Below are 23,464 nucleotides of genomic sequence, written 5' to 3'. Positions count from 1 at the left end.
GGTGTTCTGAGTGGGTCAGAGGTGGTGGGGGCTGTGTGCTGGGTGTTCTGAGTGGGTCAGAGGTGGTGGGGGCTGTGTGCTGGGTGTTCTGAGTGGGTAAGAGGTGGTGGGGGTTGTGTGCTGGGTGTTTTGAGTGGTTAAGAGGTGGTGGGGGCTGTGTGCTGGGTGTTCTGAGTGGGTCAGAGGTGGTAGGGGTTGTGTGCTGGGTGTTTTGAGTAGGTCAGAGGTGGTGGGGGCTGTGTGCTGGGTATTCTGGGTGGGTAAGAGGTGGTGGGGGCTGTGTGCTGGGTGCCGAATGCTCTGCAGTGGGGTGTGGGCTGTGTGTGTGCGCTGTGCGCATTGTGTTTTCTGTGCGCGGTGAGGTAAGGACAGACAATGGTGTGGCTTGCAGTGTGTGGTGTTGGGGAAAGACTCAGGGAAACAGAGATGGAAATACTCAGTCACTGGTAATACAGTACTCCATTTTGATATATAATTCTGACTGACGCCGTTTACTGCCCTGGCCACCACCAGTATAACCTTTGTCGACCTCTCACTCATTTTGCGTTGTGTTTCCTCGTCTCAACAACCTATAGCAAAGGGAGCCGTTTTCCAGTGCCTAGAGACAGGACTCTCTCTCTCTCTCTCTCTCTCTCCTCTCTCTCTCTCTCTCTCTCTCTCTCTCTCTCTCCTCTCTCTCTCTCTCTCTCTCTCTCTCTCTCTCTCTCTCTCTCCTCTCTCTCTCTCTCTCTCTCTCTCTCTCTCTCTCTCTCTCTCTCTCTCTCTCTCTCTCTCCTAATGCATCAACCCAGTGTACTGCTGCTTCCATTCCCCTGCATTGGGGAGGAAGTGTTAGTGGAGGTGGGGTGTTAGTTCATAATTAAGCAATAACGTGTAGTATATGACCTATATACCACAGCTAAGGGCTGTTATATGCACGACGCAACATAGAGTGCCTGGATACAGCCCTTAGCCGTGGTACATTAGCCATATACCACAAACCCCCAAGGTATCTTACTGCTGTTACATGATACATGTCACCAGCGTAATTAGAACAGTAAACAAGTAGTTTGCATCATACCCGTGGTATATTCAAGCAATAAGTCCCGACTGGGTGTGGTATATGACCAATATACCATGGCTAAGGACTGTTCTTAGGAACAACATAACGCAGACATAGCCGTGGTATATTGGCGGTATACTACAAACCCCTAAGGTGCCTTATTACTGTTATAATCTGGTTACCAATGTAGTTAGAAGAGTAAAAATAAATGTTTTGCCATACCCATGGTATACGGTCTGATATACCACAGCTTTCAGCCAATCAGCATTCAGGGCTCGAACCACCCAGTTTATAATGTCTGATAGACCACGTATTTCAGGCAATCAGCATCTACGAGACAAAATACCTGTTTATAATTCTCACTACACCAGGGCTCTCCAGCCCCGTTCCTGGAGAGCTACCGTCCTGTAGGTTTTCACTCAAGCTCTAATCTAGCACACCTGATTCTAATGATTAGCTGGTTGATAAACTGAACCAGGTTAGTTACAACTAGGTTGGAGCGAAAACCTAGAGGAGGGTAGCTCTCCAGGAACAGGGCTAGAGACCCCTGCACTACTCTATGGCCAGCAGCACTCTGAGGATGTGTGTTCTTTCTTAGAGGGGTCTGTTGGCGGTTGGCAATGTTCCCTAAAGGTTCTGCTAATGTTCCCTGAAGGTTCTTCTCCCTCTATCTATGATTTTTTTTTTCTTTCTTCAGATGTATTCGCGGGAAGGTCATTTAAGAGAAAATGATATTACGGTTCCAGTTAAGTTTGACATTCAGTAATGGTAGATGATTATAGTAATTAATATGTCATACTGTAATATGCTATAAGTGGGACTGATTATTCAAGTAGCAATTTACGTAGCAACAAGACCCACTGGGCAAAACAAAACAGCTAAAGGAATGTTTGTTTTTACAAAATGACAAATTCATTTAAAATATGTCTACATGTTATATTTTCACATTCATATAATATTAAAGACACTCCAGGGTACACCTTTTGGTTTCCAAAATGTTCTAGGAATAGCATTGAGATGTTCTATTGTAGTGTATTTAGTAGGCCTTTGTGAACACAATCCTCTGGGAATATTTTGACAACCACAATTGTTTGATGCTTAATTCCAAAGTGATGGCATCACTGTGTTAACCGCTCATTTGAATGACTGAACGTTTCCCTGAAGCTATTCCACCCACAATATTGTCCAGTGGTCATCAGCTTGCATGTTGTTTTGTGTGTGTTTCTGATTCCTGTGTGAAAATAGTATAACATTCTGACTACATACCAGTAACCACTCCCCCCATTGGTCTATCTCTGCATCATATTGATGTTCTGTTGTTATTGAAAGGTGTCCGTCTCCATCCAGTGGCTAGGCTAGGGTTAGGAGGACTACACAGGCAATCAGAGGTCAAAAGTAGTGCACTATATAGGGAATGGGGTGCCATTTGTGACAGTGATATAATAGAAGGAGCAGTTCTCCAGTGTATTGATGTGTTATACTGTTAGGAACTGGATACACAACCATGCATTGGTATCATATTGACTGTCTGAAGGACACAGTTGTACTGTGGATTAGATTGACTGTCTGACTGTCTGAAGGACACAATTGGATTGAGCACTCATTGCCCATTCAGTATGAACTGTATTACATTTTGTATACAAATTGTGTGGTGAGGCGTTACTGAGTCTGAGCATGTGTTTTGTGTGTGATTTTGCATGTGGCGCATTTGTGTGTTTGTATGTTGTGTATGCATTAACTAACGTGGGTGCATTCTGTGTGCCTGTCTGTGTGCCTGTGTGTGGTTGCATGTGTGTGCTTGCTTCTGTGTGTGTCTGTGCCCACAGAGAGTTCTCCAAGGAGAGAGAGAAGGCCAAGGCCAGAGGAGACTTCCAGAAGCTGAGAGAGAAGCAGCAGCTAGAGGAGGACCTGAAGGGCTACCTGGACTGGATCACTCAGGCCGAGGACATCGACCCTGACAACGAGGACGAGGAGGGCAACGAGGAGGGCAAACGCAACCGTAAGCACCCTACAACATACACACACATACTACCCTAAAACACACACACACACAAACATGTGCACACACAAACCGTACACTACACACCACCCTAAATCACACACTACCCCAAAACACACACTACCCCAAAACATACACACTATCCTAAAATGCACACTACCCCAAAACATACACACTATCCTAAAACACACACCCTATCCTAAAACACACACTACCCCAAAACATACACACTATCCTAAAATGCACACTACCCCAAAACATACACACTATCCTAAAACACACACTACCCCAAAACATACACACTACACCAAAACACACACTACCCCAAAACATACACACTATCCTAAAATGCACACTACCCCAAAACATACACACTATCCTAAAACACACACTACCCCAAAACATACACACTATCCTAAAACACACACTCCCCAAAACATACACACTATCCTAAAACACACACTACCCCAAAACATACACACTATCCTAAAACACACACACTATCCTAAAATACACAATACCCCAAAACATACACTACCCCGAAACATACACACTATCCTAAAATACACACTACCCCAAAACATACACACTATCCTAAAACACACACTACCCCAAAACATACACACTATCCTAAAACACACACTACCCCAAAACATACACACTATCCTAAAACAAACACTACCCCAAAACATACAAACTATCCTAAAACACACACTACCCCAAAACATACACACTATCCTGAAACACACACTACCCCAAAACATACACACTATCCTAAAACACACACTCCCCCAAAACATACACACTATCCTAAAACACACACACAGCGCAAGAGCAGCCAGTGAGTGTACCTGTGCACCACAGAAAAACTACAGTAAGGGTGGCATGTTGTTTAGGGAAATATAGCTACTGAAGGTTTCCAGTGTGACCTGCTCTTTTGCAGTCTCACAGCTCTCATTGGCCACATACTGGAATTCTGTGTTCAGGGTTACTGTGTTAAATCCACATACACACTAAAATACTACACACTCGCACACAAACACACACACTAAAGTTCTACACACACCACACACACACGGCTAAGCAGATAATATAGATTTGGTGAGCCAGAATCCCCTGTAATGTAGGTCAGTGTAGGGAGACGAAGCCAAAAGATCAAGGTTGTTTTAAAAAAAAAAAGATTACACACATAATCTGTGTCACGGCTGCGCTGCGAGTCAGGTGATTACACTCTCTCACTCTCTGTCTAGACACACACACACACACACATAGACACACACACTCCTACATGTACAACTATATTAACCACTATATCTTGTAATCAGCAATGTGTCCAATATTGTTGTCAACTATTGTTATGACTCTAAAGAGTATCTATTTCAGGTTTGTGAGGTGCACTATACAGCCTTCCTCAGTTCACACCATAGTCATGTTAGTGGAGCTCCAGTTGAGTTAGTCTGAGAAGGGAAAAAGGGATAAATCATATTACTTGAGCAGAAGAAAGACTGTAATCCAAATCCTCTTTATGTAAGCAGCACATGATGCAGAACAGAACAGCAAACTGTTACTGCCCTTCCATACAGCTTTAGTACTGTACCCTCCCTACCTGTCAACCATATACTGTTACTGCCCCTCCATACAGCTTTAGTACTGTACCCTCCATACCTGTCAACCAGATACTGTTACTGCCCTTCCATACATCGTTAGTACTGTACCCTCCCTACCTGTCAACCATATACTGTTACTGCCCTTCTATACAGCTTTAGTACTGTACCCTCCCTACCTGTCAACCAGATACTGTTACTGCCCCTCCATACAGCTTTAGTACTGTACCCTCCCTACCTGTCAACCAGATACTGTTACTGCCCCTCCATACAGCTTTAGTACTGTACCCTCCCTACCTGTCAACCAGATACTGTTACTGCCCTTCTATACAGCTTTAGTACTGTACCCTCCCTACCTGTCAACCAGATACTGTTACTGCCCTTCCATACAGCTTTAGTACTGTACCCTCCCTACCTGTCAACCATATACTGTTACTGCCCTTCCATACAGCTTTAGTACTGTACCCTCCCTACCTGTCAACCATATACTGTTACTGCCCTTCCATACAGCTTTAGTACTGTACCCTCCCTACCTGTCAACCAGATACTGTTACTGCCCCTCCATACAGCTTTAGTACTGTACCCTCCCTACCTGTCAACCAGATACTGTTACTGCCCTTCTATACAGCTTTAGTACTGTACCCTCCCTACCTGTCAACCAGATACTGTTACTGCCCTTCCTTCCATACAGCTTTAGTGCTGTACCCTCCCTACCTGTCAACCAGATACTGTTACTGCCCTTCCTTCCATACAGCTTTAGTACTGTACCCTCCCTACCTGTCAACCATATACTGTTACTGCCCTTCCATACAGCTTTAGTACTGTACCCTCCCTACCTGTCAACCATATACTGTTACTGCCCCTCCATACAGCTTTAGTACTGTACCCTCCCTACCTGTCAACCAGATACTGTTACTGCCCTTCCATACAGCGTTAGTACTGTACCCTCCCTACCTGTCAACCAGATACTGTTACTGCCCCTCCATACAGCTTTAGTACTGTACCCTCCCTACCTGTCAACCAGATACTGTTACTGCCCTTCCTTCCATACAGCTTTAGTACTGTACCCTCCCTACCTGTCAACCATATACTGTTACTGCCCTTCCTTCCATACAACTTTAGTGCTGTACCCTCCCTACCTGTCAACCAGATACTGTTACTGCCCCTCCATACAGCTTTAGTACTGTACCCTCCCTACCTGTCAACCAGATACTGTTACTGCCCTTCCATACAGCGTTAGTGCTGTACCCTCCATACCTGTCAACCATATACTGTTACTGCCCTTCCATACAGCTTTAGTACTGTACCCTCCCTACCTGTCAACCATATACTGTTACTGCCCTTCTATACAGCTTTAGTACTGTACCCTCCCTACCTGTCAACCAGATACTGTTACTGCCCTTCCATACAGCTTTAGTACTGTACCCTCCCTACCTGTCAACCATATACTGTTACTGCCCTTCTATACAGCTTTAGTACTGTACCCTCCCTACCTGTCAACCAGATACTGTTACTGCCCCTCCATACAGCTTTAGTACTGTACCCTCCCTACCTGTCAACCAGATACTGTTACTGCCCTTCCATACAGCTTTAGTACTGTACCCTCCCTACCTGTCAACCAGATACTGTTACTGCCCTTCCATACAGCTTTAGTACTGTACCCTCCCTACCTGTCAACCAGATACTGTTACTGCCCTTCCTTCCATACAGCTTTAGTGCTGTACCCTCCATACCTGTCAACCATATACTGTTACTGCCCTTCCATACAGCTTTAGTACAGTATATTTCTCGTCACCATCCCTTCCTATGAACCAGAGAGCAGCACTATACCACTACACTATCTCTCAGTCTCCAGTCTCCTTCCCCTAGAAAGTACTGAGCTCTAGATTAGAATCACAACCTCTTTCACTGATTTACTTTAAAGCCACATCTCTCCTGTATTCTCTCCAAACTCCAGAGTTTCAGTATGGTCCCTGTCCCTCTCGTGTTTACCAAGTATGTCGATTTAGTCAAGCATCTCTGCCATGCTTCAAAATATACTGTTTTACTTAGACATTTATCGTTCTATTGTCAATAACTGTATTTCAGTCCCTCCAGGATTCTGCTATGCTGTTATCACAATTGTTTTTGCAAAATCATCAGTTCCCTGCATATTATGCGAGGGCTTGCAAATTTGACCAATCACTGCAGTATTGCCGCATAAACAATAAATCATCGCAATATTATCGCATATAACTGACCCATCTCCCCAGAACAAAAAGAGGGCTCGCAAGTTCAACCAATCACCACACATTTACCGCAGAATATGGTTCAATCAAGCCATGCGTCATCAAAGTGTTTGCCTCGTCATTGCATTTTCCTTACAAATTGGACAAAATCATTACATTTTCCCAAACAAAATGTCAGAATTGCTGCAGCAAAATCAAGTATTTTTACCCGCAAATATCACAAAAAATCTCTGTGAAATCCTGGAGGGATGGGGATTTAGTAATTGAACCTTCAAACCAAGTAAGGTAATGTATATTAAATTATAGTAAAGTATAGTCAAATATAGTAAAGTATAGTCAAGTATAGAATACTAAAGCAAGTAAAGGATTACCACAGGATTATCACCACTGCCTCCATTTATACACCGTTAACATAACTAGTAACTGGATAGTAACATGATAGGAGATATGTATCGTAGGAGTAGCATCTTCAGTATGTAGGGGTCTCAGAAGAGATCTTTCTAGTGCTCAGAATGCTTGACACTAGGCTGAAGGTTGGGGTTAAAGGTCAGTGGTTATAATAACATGGATCCCTCGGCGATGCCAACTTGTGAAATGCATCACCCTGGCTTTTCTGTGTCTATCACCGTACCCGGGCATGACATGAGAGACTGTATAGTAACATATACACTGAGTGTACAAAACATTAAGAACACCTGCTATTTCCATGCAATTGACTGACCAGGTGAATAAGTTTTAATGTCACATGCACAAGTACAGTGAAATGCCTTTTTTTCAAACTAAAAAGTATTAAAAAAAAGTATAATTCCAGGTAAAATCCAGGTCAAAGCTATGATCCCTTATTGATGTCACTTGTTAAATCCACTTAAATCAGTGTAGATGAAGGGAAGGAGACAAGTTAGTCTTGGGACAATTGAGACATGGATTGTGTGTGTGCCATTCAGAAGGTGACTGGGCAAGACAAAATATTTAAGTGCCTTTGAACGGGGTATGGTAGTAGGTGCCAGGCGCACCGGTTTGTGTCAAGAGCTGCAATGCTGCTGAGTTTTTCATGCTCAACAGTTTGTGTGTGTATCAAGAATAGTCCACCACCTAAAGGACATCCTGCCAACTTGACACAACTGTGGGAAGCATTGGAGTCAACATGGGCCAGCATCCCTTTGGAACGCTTTTAGGAAGGTGTTCTTAATGTTTTGTACACTCAGTGTGCATGTGAATGCTGTTCATTTGCATTGCAGCATGTAGGTATAGGCTCTAGAGCTGTACTGTTCTGTATGACCCCCCCCTCCCCTCCGGCCTGCAGGTGCTAGCTTCCTGTCATGTGACTAACAGTTGTCCATCTTCCTCTTCTGCTCCTCTTCAGTGTCTACCACAGTCCATGCTACTGGTGTCAGTGGTGTTGGTGTTGTCAGTCAGTGTCGCTGTTGCCAGCTGTACTGGGTCGTTCCACGAAAAGAGTGCCTTTAAGTAGAAATTGTGCACAAATATTGAGTTTTAAAAACCTGATATATTAAATGATGTGCCCTTTAATATAGACCACATTGAGAATTTAATCAATCAGATTTTATATTTGAATAATGGCTTGCTGAATGCTTGTAAAATTAAAGATTTTGATATGTCCCTTCATCAATCCTGTGCCACTTCTAGAAAGATTTTAACCCACTTAATCCCAAAAGTTACACTATCATCGTAAAGCTCTTGTTATTTTGTTGCTTTGACAATGTCATTTCTGAAGATTATTATTTATGTCATGTAATTTGTGTTTAATTTACATATGTCCCTCATTTTAAGGTCAACCCTGTTACGTGAACTGAAATCTCGTTTTTAATATGGGTGAAACTATTAGTAAAAAAATAATAATTTCATCCTAAATTCATTGAACATCTAATAGTAAAATCATACTGAAAAGCAAGTGAGCTGGTTCTGCTCTTTTTGGCCATTTTCAGGTGTTTTGTGGTGTGAAAATAAGCAGGTCAAACATAAAAAGTCAACCCTAGTCACCCATAGACAGGCTAGAAATGTTTTAACAATGTATTTCCTTGCATTCTATTGACCCTCCCAGTTGCACACAACAAGCTTCCATTCCCCCAGTCACAACAGGAGTACAACAGGAGTTATGGCTGAACAGATTTAAACCTGTTACTTTATTTGGCCCTTAATAGCCACTTACTATCTCATTGAGATTGTTTTTATGAAGTTGAACATAAGTAGGTGAAATCAAATGTTTTTTTTTTACCAAGTTACACTTCTCGAAAGGCACCGAATTGGTGGAACGACCCTACTATTATTGTTGCTGTTACGGTTGTTGTTGTTGTGGTGCATTGTTACTGTGCTGCTCTAACCTATCTTGATAGAGGCCCATTCTCCTCCCCATGTTTCTCTGCTGTGCCGTCTGCTGTCTGAATGCATGGGCTTGCATGCATTAAACATGAAGGGGTGACTCTGGCTGACCTCACAGAGAAGAAGAAAGGAAGCAGGTTTGGGTGGTTCAGCCAGTCCTCCGACACTCATGGTAAATCCCCTGGTTTTCCCTTCCACATTGAAAAAGTCTGCGTGTGCGTGTGTGCGTGAGCAAGCTTGTGTGTGGGTGGGTGATTGCGCGTGCTTGCGTGAGCTTGTGTGTTTGTGTATGTATTTGTTTGTTTGGGTATGTCTGTGTGTACACCTCTGTGTGTCTGCAGCCTAATGTCGGCAGCCTAATGTCGGCAGCCTAATGTCTGCAGCCTAATGTCTGCAGCCTAATGTCGGCAGCCTAATGTCTGCAGCCTAATGTCGGCAGCCTAATGTCGGCAGCCTAATGTCGGCAGCCTAATGTCTGCAGCCTAATGTCTGCAGCCTAATGTCGGCAGCCTAATGTCGGCAGCCTAATGTCGGCAGCCTAATGTCGGCAGCCTAATGTCGGCAGCCTAATGTCGGCAGCCTAATGTCGGCAGCCTAATATCGGCAGCCTAATGTCTGCAGCCTAATGTCGGCAGCCTAATGTCGGCAGCCTAATGTCGGCAGCCTAATGTCGGCAGCCTAATGTCGGCAGCCTAATGTCTGCAGCCTAATGTCGGCAGCCTAATGTCGGCAGCCTAATGTCGGCAGCCTAATGTCGGCAGCCTAATGTCTGCAGCCTAATGTCTGCAGCCTAATGTCGGCAGCCTAATGTCTGCAGCCTAATGTCTGCAGCCTAATGTCGGCAGCCTAATGTCGGCAGCCTAATGTCGGCAGCCTAATGTCTGCAGCCTAATGTCTGCAGCCTAATGTCGGCAGCCTAATGTCGGCAGCCTAATGTCTGCAGCCTAATGTCTGCAGCCTAATGTCGGCAGCCTAATGTCTGCAGCCTAATGTAGGCAGCCTAATGTCTGCAGCCTAATGTCGGCAGCATAATGTCTGCAGCCTAATGTCGGCAGCCTAATGTCGGCAGCCTAATGTCGGCAGCCTAATGTCGGCAGCCTAATGTCGGCAGCCTAATGTCTGCAGCCTAATGTCGGCAGCCTAATGTCGGCAGCCTAATGTCGGCAGCCTAATGTCGGCAGCCTAATGTCGGCAGCCTAATGTCGGCAGCCTAATGTCTGCAGCCTAATGTCGGCAGCCTAATGTCTGCAGCCTAATGTCTGCAGCCTAATGTCGGCAGCCTAATGTCGGCAGCCTAATGTCGGCAGCCTAATGTCGGCAGCCTAATGTCTGCAGCCTAATGTCTGCAGCCTAATGTCGGCAGCCTAATGTCTGCAGCCTAATGTAGGCAGCCTAATGTCTGCAGCCTAATGTCGGCAGCATAATGTCTGCAGCCTAATGTCGGCAGCCTAATGTCGGCAGCCTAATGTCTGCAGCCTAATGTCTGCAGCCTAATGTCGGCAGCCTAATGTCTGCAGCCTAATGTCTGCAGCCTAATGTCTGCAGCCTAATGTCTGCAGCCTAATGTCGGCAGCCTAATGTCTGCAGCCTAATGTCGGCAGCCTAATGTCTGCAGCCTAATGTTGGTCAGCCTAATGTCTGCAGCCTAATGTCTGCAGCCTAATGTCTGCAGCCTAATGTCTGCAGCCTAATGTCTGCAGCCTAATGTCGGCAGCCTAATGTCTGCAGCCTAATGTCGGCAGCCTAATGTCGGCAGCCTAATGTCTGCAGCCTAATGTCTGCAGCCTAATGTCGGCAGCCTAATGTCGGCAGCCTAATGTCTGCAGCCTAATGTCTGCAGCCTAATGTCGGCAGCCTAATGTCTGCAGCCTAATGTCTGCAGCCTAATGTCGGCAGCCTAATGTCTGCAGCCTAATGTCGGCAGCCTAATGTCGGCAGCCTAATGTCTGCAGCCTAATGTCTGCAGCCTAATGTCGGCAGCCTAATGTCTGCAGCCTAATGTCTGCAGCCTAATGTCTGCAGCCTAATGTCTGCAGCCTAATGTCTGCAGCCTAATGTCGGCAGCCTAATGTCGGCAGCCTAATGTCGGCAGCCTAATGTCTGCAGCCTAATGTCTGCAGCCTAATGTCGGCAGCCTAATGTCGGCAGCCTAATGTCTGCAGCCTAATGTCTGCAGCCTAATGTCTGCAGCCTAATGTCGGCAGCCTAATGTCTGCAGCCTAATGTCTGCAGCCTAATGTCGGCAGCCTAATGTCTGCAGCCTAATGTCTGCAGCCTAATGTCGGCAGCCTAATGTCGGCAGCCTAATGTCTGCAGCCTAATGTCTGCAGCCTAATGTCGGGAGCCTAATGTCTGCAGCCTAATGTCTGCAGCCTAATGTCTGCAGCCTAATGTCTGCAGCCTAATGTCGGCAGCCTAATGTCGGCAGCCTAATGTCTGCAGCCTAATGTCTGCAGCCTAATGTCTGCAGCCTAATGTCTGCAGCCTAATGTCGGCAGCCTAATGTCGGCAGCCTAATGTCTGCAGCCTAATGTCGGCAGCCTAATGTCGGCAGCCTAATGTCTGCAGCCTAATGTCTGTAGCATAATGTCTGCAGCATAATGTCTGCAGCCTAATGTCGGCAGCCTAATGTCGGCAGCCTAATGTCTGCAGCCTAATGTCGGCAGCCTAATGTCTGCAGCCTAATGTCGGCAGCCTAATGTCTGCAGCCTAATGTCTGCAGCCTAATGTCGGCAGCCTAATGTCGGCAGCCTAATGTCTGCAGCCTAATGTCTGCAGCCTAATGTCTGCAGCCTAATGTCGGCAGCCTAATGTCTGCAGCCTAATGTCTGCAGCCTAATGTCTGCAGCCTAATGTCGGCAGCCTAATGTCTGCAGCCTAATGTCTGCAGCCTAATGTCGGCAGCCTAATGTCGGCAGCCTAATGTCGGCAGCCTAATGTCTGCAGCCTAATGTTGGCAGCCTAATGTTGGCAGCATAATGTCTGCAGCCTAATGTTGGCAGCCTAATGTTGGCAGCATAATGTCTGCAGCCTAATGTCTGTAGCATAATGTGTGCAGCCTAATCACCCTACTTGTGCTTTGCTATTGTGATTGACCATTCTGTTTGAGCATCACTATCCTTTCGGTCTTGCTTTTCCTTTTGTGTTCTTTCTGTGTTTGATAAAGCCTCTCCCTGCAGGCCAACTCCTGCTGTTTCTGACTCAATGAGCCCAGACTCTCTCATCCCCTGTGAGTGGAGTCACATGAGGAGCACCAGGCAGCATAATAGGGATACATACTGCTCTGGTTGATACCAGGCACTCAACTTCTCTCCCTCTCTCTCTCTCTCCATGCGCAGCCCGGTTAAATCAGCTAGGCTAGGGGCTCAGTGTGAATAGAAAAACGGGGCTAAACCAAGATCACTACATCCAGCAGTCAGCAGTATTGAGAAAGAGAGAGAGAGCTGTCGAAGGACTCAAGAGTCAAAGAGAACGCTTTCACACAAACCTCGTAACCTCGCACAAACAGGCTGTGGTCTCACATAAAAGTTGTAGCTTTGTTTCTTTTCACACAGTCATAGCAGCAGTCTTCTCATATTACAGAATTTCTCCCAAAGTATTTAGAGAATATTTTAAGAGTCTAATATTTTAGAGTAGTACAGTACCTTCGGAAAGTATTCAGACCGCTTGACTTTTTCCACATTTTGTGACGTTACAGCCTTATTCTAAAATTGATTAAATAAACTAAATTCCTGAGAAATCTACACACAATACCCCATAATGATAAAGTGAAAACAGGATTTTGAAAATGTATGTATTAAAAATATAAACAGAAATACCTTATTTACATAAGTATTAAGACCCTTTATGAGACTCGAAATTGAGCTCAAGTGCATCCGTGAGATGTTTCTACAACTTGATTGGAATCCACCTGTGGTAAATTCAATTGATTGGACAGGGACAGATATGTATATATAAGGTCCCACAGTTGACAGTGCATGTCAGAGCAAAAACCAGAGGCCAGTAACCGAAAGGGGCCAGTAACCGAAAGGTTGCTGGATCGAATCCCAGAGCTGACAAGGTAAAAACCTGTCATTATGCCCCTGAACAAGGCAGTTAACCCACTGTTCCCTGGTAGGCCATCATTGTAAATAAGAATTTGTTCTTAACTGACTTGCCTAGTTAAATAAAGGTTATTTAAAAAATATATATATAAAAAACAAACAAGCCATGAGGTTGAAGGAATTGTCGAGAGCTCCGAGACAGGATTGTGTCGAGGCACATATCTGGGGAAGGGAACCAAAACAATTCTGCAGCATTGAAGTTCCCCAAGAACACAGTGCCTCCATCATTCTTAAATGGAAGAAGTTTGGAACCACCTAGAGCTGGCTGCCCGGCCAAACTGAGCAATCAGGGGAGAAGGGCCTCGGTCAGGGAGGTGACCAAGAACCTGATAGTCACTCTCTTCTATGGAGATGGGAGAACCTTTAAGAAGGACAACCATCTCTGCAGCACTCCACCAATCAGGCATTTATGGTAGAGTGGCCATTTTTCAGCGACAGGGACTGGGAGACTCGTCAGGATCGAGGCAAAGATGAACAGAGCAAAGTACAGAGAGATCCTTGATGAAAACCTGCGAAGGTTCACCATCCAACATGACATAGACCCTAAGCGCACACAGCCAAGACAACGTATGAGTGGCTTCGGGACAAGTCTCTGAATATCCTTGAGTGGCCCAGCCAGAGCCCAGACTTGAACCCGATCTAACAGCTCAGGAAAGTCCTGAAAATAGCTGTGTAGCAACGCTCCCCATCCAACCTGAGGGACCATGAGAGGATCTGCAGAGAAGAATAGAAGAAACTCCCCAAATACAAGCTTATAGTGTCATACCCAGAAATACTTGATGCTGTAATCGCTGCCATAGGTGCTTCAACAAAGTACTGAGTCAAGGGTCTGAATACTTATTTTTTTTTATAAATGAGCAAAAATAAAAAAAACTGTTTTTGGTTTGTTATTATGGGGTATTATGTGTAGATTGATGAGGAGAAAGAAAAAAAATAGTCCATTTTAGAATACGGATGTAAAGTAAAACAATGTGGAAAAAGTCAGTGCCGAAAGATGTTAGTGTTTTAAGTCTAATATTTTTGTATCTAGTGTTTTGTGTCTAATATTTTAAAGTAATACCTTATTTTTTTGTCTAATATGGTTGTTTAAAGGAGCATCCTTTTTCTTCATCCTGTACTCCTCCACTGCATCAGAGAGCCCTCAGACATAGCAGCTGTCCCGTCCTCTAACTCCCCTCTGTTCCTACATCTCTAACTCATTATGTTAAGTCATAGTGATGATTACAATGGCCGTACTAGTAACACTTATGATGGCAGTTAGTTTATTAATTCATAGTAAGTTAATAAGGTACTAGAAGCCAGTAGTTATTATGATGAAGAGATATCCTATCACATTGTCATACTTTCCAGGGGATATAAAATAAACACAAACCCTATAGTGGTTTCTTTCTTTCTTGTTTTTCTATCTTCCCACTTTACAGACTTTCTTCTGTCTATTCTGTTGCACATGGATTTGGTTTTGGGAGGTGTCGTCCTTTGGAACCGAATTTGTGTTGTGTTTTTTTGTTGTTGAGAAAAGGGATTTCTTAGAAATTCCTGCAGTGATGCTGACCGTTCTTTCTTTCTTTGATGAATGAGGTTTATTTTCTCTGGGATGTGGTACCGTGGGTCTGAATGTGTACTGTACGGTTGAGGTGTGTGTGTGACATGTACGGTGTGTTGTACATGGGGTTCTGTATGTGTGTATGATGAGTACTCTGTTTGCCACTGCAGCGAGTATGCCAGCCAGTGAGACGGAGTCGGTGAACACAGAGAACGTGGCCGAGGATGAGGTGAAGACACCGTGCTGTGGACCTTTTTGGTGAGAACTCCCCCAGACTAGAACCACATCTGCAGTTCCGTACCATAGAACACAACCTGCGATATCATAGAAACTACCACATTCTTTACAGAAACACAACCCCTGAGTGAACTATTGTGTGCTTTATCTATCTTTATTTATCCTCTATCTATCCTGTCTGGACAACTGCTGGTGTAAAACAAGCTTTAATAAATACATTTGTTTGGTTGACCACTCATGTTGCACATAGGATATGTGGCTTTGTACAACATTTATGAATATCCTGCAGTCAGCAAGCTAAACTGACATCTATTATAAACGTTTTGATTTTTCCAGTCAAAAAATTTCAAAGTCAAAGTTCAGGTCAGTAAAATCACCTTACCTCACATGTGTCCTTGCTTGACGCATGCAGCAGCAGTCTGTACAGTAAAAGTTTTATTTTTCTGCATGAAGTAGTGACGTCTGTTATTTCTGTAGATAAATGCTTGCTTTAGGTTTCTCTACTGTATGTGCTGTTATGTTCTCTGGAGTCAGCTTTAATGAGTCTGCAGGTAATAAATCAACTCCAACTCCCCTTTAAACATGTCAGCATATAATCTGGGGCATCGCGAGGAACTGGAGGTGCTGGAGCCTTGTGCAGTGTTTTTATACTTTTTGATTGATACTGCATGCTATGCTGCTCTCTCCCTGTCCCAAAGTTCTTTCAAAGTTCATTGACTTCTCTTTCCCAAGTTTTCTTCTAATATTCTTTGAACACAGTGCCTGCCTACACCACCTCTTTATATACTTCCTAACCCCCCTCTAACCATCGATCCCCCCCCTCTTCAATGAAAACCTCCCCTACTGGTCTCCTTTTTACTTCCTGTCTCACAGTCGGCGCTGGCGTCGCTGGAACAGGTTCTGCCGCAGGAAGTGCCGGTTGGCAGTTAAATCGGTGCCTTTCTATTGGCTGGTGATCATCCTGGTGTTTCTCAACACACTCACCATCTCCTCAGAGCACTACATGCAGCCTGACTGGCTCACTCAAGTACAGGGTTAGTACACTACAATCAGCCTGACTGGCTCACTCCAGTACAGGGTTAGTACACTACAATCAGCCTGACTGGCTCACTCCAGTACAGGGAGTGGGTCTACTACGCCACATACTGGCTACCATTGTCTTAGATCATGTGCCATAGGGCCAGGAGTTTTTCCTGACCATGTGACTTGACCAGCAAAACTTCAGGCCCATACAGTATTTATACTCTATAACTAAGGCCCAGAGTAGTCTTATTTGCAAGACTCATGGCGCTCCATGGCAGCTGTGAAAAGAGACTTGACCAGAATTACTTCCAAGTCAGGTCAGGTGGTAAGGAAAAACTCCTATCAATGATATTTTTAATGTGACTTGCTTCAGCAGTCACACTTTAAATCTTGTACTTATTTCTGACATTTTATTAAAGTTATTATTTGTATCACTACTCCTTTTACACTGTTTAAGCTAGAAACACCATTCAAACTTTAAAACATACAGACTGGTGTGGAATAGTTTTGATACCGTTTATACCTTTTAAACTATTAACCTTTTTGTAATCCAAAAAATCCTAATCCACTTTAATGTAAACAATGTGACTTTTGACACAAATCAGCTACTTTGACCACTTTCCCAACAACTTAGACAAAAACGTAGTGCGTATGAAATCTTAAGTCCGGTTCAGATACAACAGCCGACAGAAGGAGAGATGAGACAAGACAAAATTAGCTCGTTTTGGAATTGTCTGTTGTAGGACAGCTGACTAAAAACATTCAGATCAAAAACATGAGATGCATGTTTGAGAACAATTCCACTATAATGTGACTATTTTTACAATGAAGTGGTGAAGCTTTGAAACAAGTTGGCACTTGTTGTAGCAAACGAGTATCATTAAATACATGCACCAGAAACATGGCACACTTTGTAACTTGACAGAGAAATATCAGCAAGCTAGCGATTACTGCAGCAAAAGAGCTAGCTAGCTGTCTGCTTGGCTTGCTAGCTGCTTGTCTACACAGACAAAATGTCAGCGCACTGTTCTCTGATTGGCTAAATGGATCCGTCTCGTCGCAAGTCTTTAGCTAAGATTTGACATGTTCAATTTGGGAAAATCAAGCAGCCGACATGAGACGTTCTAAAAATAGAGTGTTCAAAGCAAATGTTATAAAACTGAGTAAAACCATGTTGTCTGTTGAATCTGAATCAGGCTTTAGTCTACTTCTCTGCTGTTCAAATCTGAAATCAGAACTGAAATATCTTCTACCAATTTACTTTTATTTGTATTTATTTGCACCAAAGAAAACAAGTGATAGACAACAATACTGATATAAAATAAAGAAAACGGTGTGCAGGTGTTGTTGAAAGCCCAAAGGCTAATATGAAAACCACACCACAAAAACGATATACAATACATAAGTACAAAAATAACAGATAAAACCTACTAATAATAATTGTTTAAATGAATTGATCAGTAATCACCTGAAAAAAAACTATTCAGCTGTTTTAGTAATCAAATCAACAATTTTTTCTCTCAACTTTAACCTTTTTTAACCACCTTCCCAACATCTTAGACAAAAAAGAGCATATGAATTCTTGTTCTCATTCTATTTTGTTCAAATCTGAAATCAGATCAGAAAAACTTCTACAAATCAACTACTTTCATTAAGCTAACTTCCCACTGTTGAATAAACTGCCATGGAACTTTCAGAAATGTCTAATTATAAACCAGGTAGTTTGGGTCCTGGATGCTGATTGGCTGTGTGTATATCAGACAATATATCACGAGTATGATGCAAAACTACTTGTTTACTGTTATATTCATGTTGGAAACTGGTTTAAAATAGCAATAAGACAACTCTGGGGTTTGTCGTATATGGCCAATATGCCACTGCTAAGGGCTGTATCCAGGCACTCCACTTTGCATTGTGTGTAAGAACAGCCCTTAGGCGTGGTATACTGGCCAATATATCACACCTCGTCAGGCCTTATTGCTTAATTATAGAACTTGGGGAGCACATTCGAAGAATTAGACAACTAGTAAACAATGTGACTTTTGACACAAATCAGCTATTTTTACCACTTTCCCAACTGTTGGAAAAGGTATGAAGGTCTACTTCTCTGCTATTAAAATGTTAAATCAGAACAGAAATGTATTCTACCTATCAAACGATACAGCAGTTTTAGTAACCTCCAAGGTTTAGGCCACTTTCCAAACAACTTACATAAAAACTTACTGTGTATGACATCTTGTTGTGTTTATCTGCTATTCAAATTTGAAATAAGAACAGAAATATCTTCTACCAATCAAACGATACAACTGTTATAGAAACCACATCAACTACTTTCATCAAGCTAACTTCCCACTGTTGAATTAACTGCCATGTAATGGAGCATTCTTACATTTGTAATTATATCACTGGGGGAGCACATTCTATGAATGAGAACCACTAATTAATGTGACTTGCTTCAGCAAGACCACTAGAAATTCCACTTGCTTCTGACTTATAGTTAGTGTGCCTTGCTTCACAATACCACTCTATGTAATAACATACCACTACTATAAGGCCTACTACTTTTTTTTTTTATTTTTTTTTATTTCACCTTTATTTAACCAGGTAGGCTAGTTGAGAACAAGTTCTCATTTGCAACTGCGACCTGGCCAAGATAAGGCATAGCAGTGTGAACAGACAACACAGAGTTACACATGGAGTAAACAATTAACAAGTCAATAACACAGTAGAAAAAAAGGGGAGTCTATATATACATTGTGTGCAAAAGGCATGAGGTAGGCAAATAATTACAATTATGCAGATTAACACTGGAGTGATAAATGATCAGATGGTTATGTACAGGTAGAGATATTGGTGTGCAAAAGAGCAGAAAAATAAAAATAAATAAATAAAAATAGTATGGGGATGAGGTAGGTACTACCACACTCACTACTACTACTACTACTACTACTACTACTACCACACTCACTACTACTATTGCTACTACTGCTACTACTACTACTAATAATAATAATATTACTACTACTTCACAGAGTTATGGCTGAACGATGATGACATTATCAACATACAGTTGGCTGGTTATATGCTGTATAGGCAGGATTAAAGAGGGGGGCCTGGTAAGACAAAGGGCGGTGGACTATGTATTTTTGTAAATAATAGCTGGTGCACGATATCTAAGGAAGTCTTGAGGTTTTGCTCACCTGAGGTAGAGTATCTCATGATAAACTGTAAACCACACTATCTACAGTGCCTTGCGAAAGTATTCGGCCCCCTTGAACTTTGCGACCTTTTGACACATTTCAGGCTTCAAACATAAAGATATAAAACTGTATTTTTTTGTGAAGAATCAACAACAAGTGGGACACAATCATGAAGTGGAACGACATTTATTGGATATTTCAAACTTTTTTAACAAATCAAAAACTGACAAATTGGGCGTGCAAAATTATTCAGCCCCCTTAAGTTAATACTTTGTAGCGCCACCTTTTGCTGCGATTACAGCTGTAAGTCGCTTGGGGTATGTCTCTATCAGTTTTGCACATCAAGAGACTGACATTTTTTCCCATTCCTCCTTGCAAAACAGCTCGAGCTCAGTGATGTTGAATGGAGAGCATTTGTGAACAACAGTTTTCAGTTCTTTCCACAGATTCTCGATTGGATTCAGGTCTGGACTTTGACTTGGCCATTCTAACACCTGGATATGTTTATTTTTGAACCATTCCATTGTAGATTTTGCTTTATGTTTTGGATCATTGTCTTGTTAGAAGAAAAATCTCGGTCCCAGTCTCAGGTCTTTTGCAGACTCCATCAGGTTTTCTTCCAGAATGGTCCTGTATTTGGCTCCATCCATCTTCCCATCAATTTTAACCATCTTCCCTGTCCCTGCTGAAGAAAAGCAGGCCCAAACCATGATGCTGCCACCACCATGTTTGACAGTGGGGATGGTGTGTTCAGTGTGATGAGCTGTGTTGCTTTTACGCCAAACATAACGTTTTGCATTGTTGCCAAAAAGTTCAATTTTGGTTTCATCTGACCAGAGCACCTTCTTCCACATGTTTGGTGTGTCTCCCAGGTGGCTTGTGGCAAACTTTAAACAACACTTTTTATGGATATCTTTAAGAAATGGCTTTCTTCTTGCCACTCTTCCATAAAGGCCAGATTTGTGCAATATACGACTGATTGTTGTCCTATGGACAGAGTCTCCCACCTCAGCTGTAGATCTCTGCAGTTCATCCAGAGTGATCATGGGCCTCTTGGCTGCATCTCTGATCATTCTTCTCCTTGTATGAGCTGAAAGTTTAGAGGGACGGCCAGGTCTTGGTAGATTTGCAGTGGTCTGATACTCCTTCCATTTCAATATTATCACTTGCACAGTGCTCCTTGGGATGTTTAAAGCTTGGGAAATCTTTTCGTATCCAAATCCGGCTTTAAACTTCTTCACAACAGTATCTCGGACCTGCCTGGTGTGTTCCTTGTTCTTCATGATGCTCTCTGCGCTTTTAACGGACCTCTGAGACTATCACAGTGCAGGTGCATTTATACAGAGACTTGATTACACACAGGTGGATTGTATTTATCATCATTAGTCATTTAGGTCAACATTGGATCATTCAGAGATCCTCACTGAACTTCTGGAGAGAGTTTGCTGCACTGAAAGTAAAGGGGCTGAATAATTTTGCACGCCCAATTTTTCAGTTTTTGATTTGTTAAAAGAGTTTGAAATATCCAATAAATGTCGTTCCACTTCATGATTGTGTCCCACTTGTTGTTGATTCTTCACAAAAAAATACAGTTTTATATCTTTATGTTTGAAGCCTGAAATGTGGCAAAAGGTCGCAAAGTTCAAGGGGGCCGAATACTTTCGCAAGGCACTGTACATACCCCAACTAGAAGCTATGGATTTCAAGGAGCGGGACCTGGAAGCTTATAAGAAATCCCGCTATGCCGTCAGACAAACCATCAAACAGGCAAAGCATCAATAAAGGACTAAGATCGAATCGTATGACACCGGCTCTGACGCTCGTCGGCTGTGGCAGGGCTTGCAAACCATTACAGACTACAAAGGAAAGCACAGCCATGAGCTGCCCAATGACACAAGCCTACCAGACGAGCTAAATGACTTCTATGCTCCAAACGAGCCAAGTAATACTGAAACATGCATGAGAGCATCAGCTGTTCTGGACGACTGTGTGATCGCGCTCTCCGTACCCGATGTGAGTAAGGCCTTTAAACAGGTCAACATTCACAAGGCCGCAGGGCCAGACGGATTACAAGGACGTGTACTCCGAGCATGCGCTGACCAACTGGCAAGTGTCAACACTGACATTTTCAACCTTTCCCTGTCCGAGTTTGTAATACCACCATAGTCCCTGTGCCCAAGAACACTAAGGTAACCTGCCTAAATGACTACCGACCCGTAGCACTCACATCTGTAGCCATGAAGTGCTTTGAAAGGCTGGTCATGGCTCACATCAACACCATTATCCCAGAAACCCTAGACCCAATCCAATTTGCATACCGCTCTAACAGATCCACATATGATGCAATTCCCTTTCCCACCTGGACATAAGGAACACCTACGTGAGAATGCTATTCATTGACTACAGCTCAGCGTTCAACACCATAGTGCCCTCAGAGCTCATCACTAAGCTAAGGACGCTGGGACTTAACACCTCCCTCTGCAACTGGATCCTGGACTTCCTGACGGGCCCGCCCCCAGGTGGTAAGTTTAGGTAACAACACATCCGCCACACTGATCCTCAACACAGGGGCCCCTCAGGGGTGCAACCTCAATCCCCTCCTGTACTCCCTGTTTACTCATGATTGCACGGCCAGGCACAACAGCAACACCATCATTAAGTTTGCCGATGATACAACAGTGGTAGGCCTGATCACCGACAACGACGAGAGGTCAGAGACTTGGCCGCCTGGTGCCAGGACAACAACCTCTCCCTCAAGGTGATCAAAACAAAGGAGATGATTGTGGACTACAGGAAAAAGAGGACAGAGCACGCCCCCATTCTCATCGACGGGGCTGCAGTGGAGCAAGTTGAGAGATTCAAGTTCCATGGTGTCCACATCACCAACAAACTAACATGGTCCAAGCACACCAATACAGTCGTGAAGAGGGCACGACAAAACCTATTCCCCCTCAGGAGACTGAAAAGATTTGGCATGGGTCCTCAGATCCTCAAAATGTTCTACAGCTGCACCATCGAGAGCATCCTGACTGGTTGCATCACTCCCTGGTATGGCAACTTTTCGGCCTCTGACAGCAAGGCACTACAGAGTGTAGTGTGTACGGCCCAGTACCTCACTGGGGCTAAGCTTCCTGCCATCCAGGACCTCTATAACAGGCAGTGTCAGAGGAAGGCCCTAAAAATTGTCAAAGACTCCAGCCACCATAGTCATAGACTGTTCTGTCTGCTACTGAACAGCAAGCGGTACTGGAGCGCCAAATCTAGGTCCAAGAGGCTTCTAAACAGCTTCTACCCCCAAACCATAAGACTCCTGAACATCTAATCAAAATTGCTACCCAGACTATTTGCCCCCCCCCTTACACCGCTCCTCTCTGTTGTTATCATTTATGTGTAGTCACTTTAATAACTGTACCTACATGTACATATTACCTCAATAACCTCAACTAACGGTGCCCACGCACGTTCACTTTGTACCAGTACCCCCCTGTATATAGTCTCGCAATTGCTATTTTACTGCTGCTCTTTAATTACTTGTTACTTTTATTTCTTATTCATATTTTTATTTTTATTTTATTTAAACAGCGTTGTTGGTTAGGGGCTCATAAGTAAGCATTTCACTAAGTTCTACACCTGTATTTGGCGCGTGTGACTAATGCAGTTTGATTTGATTATTATTACTACAAGTACTACTACTACTACTACTAATAATAATAGTACTACTATTACTGCTACTAATAATAATAATAATAATAATAATAATTGTGCTACTATTACTGCTACTATTACTACTACTACTACTAATAATAATGATAATAATAATAATATACTATTACTGCTACTATTACTACTACTACTAATAATAATAATGATAATAATAATAATATACTATTACTGCTACTAATAATAATAATAATAATAATAATAATTGTGCTACTATTACTGCTACTATTACTACTACTACTACTAATAATAATAATATACTATTACTGCTACTAATAATAATAATAATAATAATAATAATTGTGCTACTATTACTGCTACTATTACTACTACTACTACTAATAATAATAATAATAATAATAATATACTATTACTGCTACTATTACTACTACTACTAATAATAATAATGATAATAATAATAATAT

At 43.0% G+C, this 23,464-nt stretch overlaps 1 protein-coding gene across 1 annotated transcript in view; it reads left to right on the top strand.

Annotated features, from left to right (window-relative positions):
* LOC100135991 (calcium channel, voltage-dependent, L type, alpha 1D subunit, a) overlaps nt 1-23,464 on the top strand; it is a gene marked incomplete at its 5' end in the record, with an annotated part of 126,943 nt that overhangs the window by 51,758 nt on the left and 51,721 nt on the right. The window contains 4 exon segments of the mRNA NM_001124328.1: nt 2,869-3,041; nt 9,308-9,385; nt 15,030-15,117; nt 15,970-16,130. Coding sequence (NP_001117800.1) covers nt 2,869-3,041; nt 9,308-9,385; nt 15,030-15,117; nt 15,970-16,130 — 500 coding nt within the window.

Source organism: Oncorhynchus mykiss, chromosome 7 (assembly GCF_013265735.2).
Source record: "Oncorhynchus mykiss isolate Arlee chromosome 7, USDA_OmykA_1.1, whole genome shotgun sequence".
Classification (NCBI taxonomy): domain Eukaryota; kingdom Metazoa; phylum Chordata; class Actinopteri; order Salmoniformes; family Salmonidae; genus Oncorhynchus; species Oncorhynchus mykiss.
Note: the sequence above shows the minus strand (reverse complement) of the source record. Positions and strands in the feature narration are given on the sequence as shown.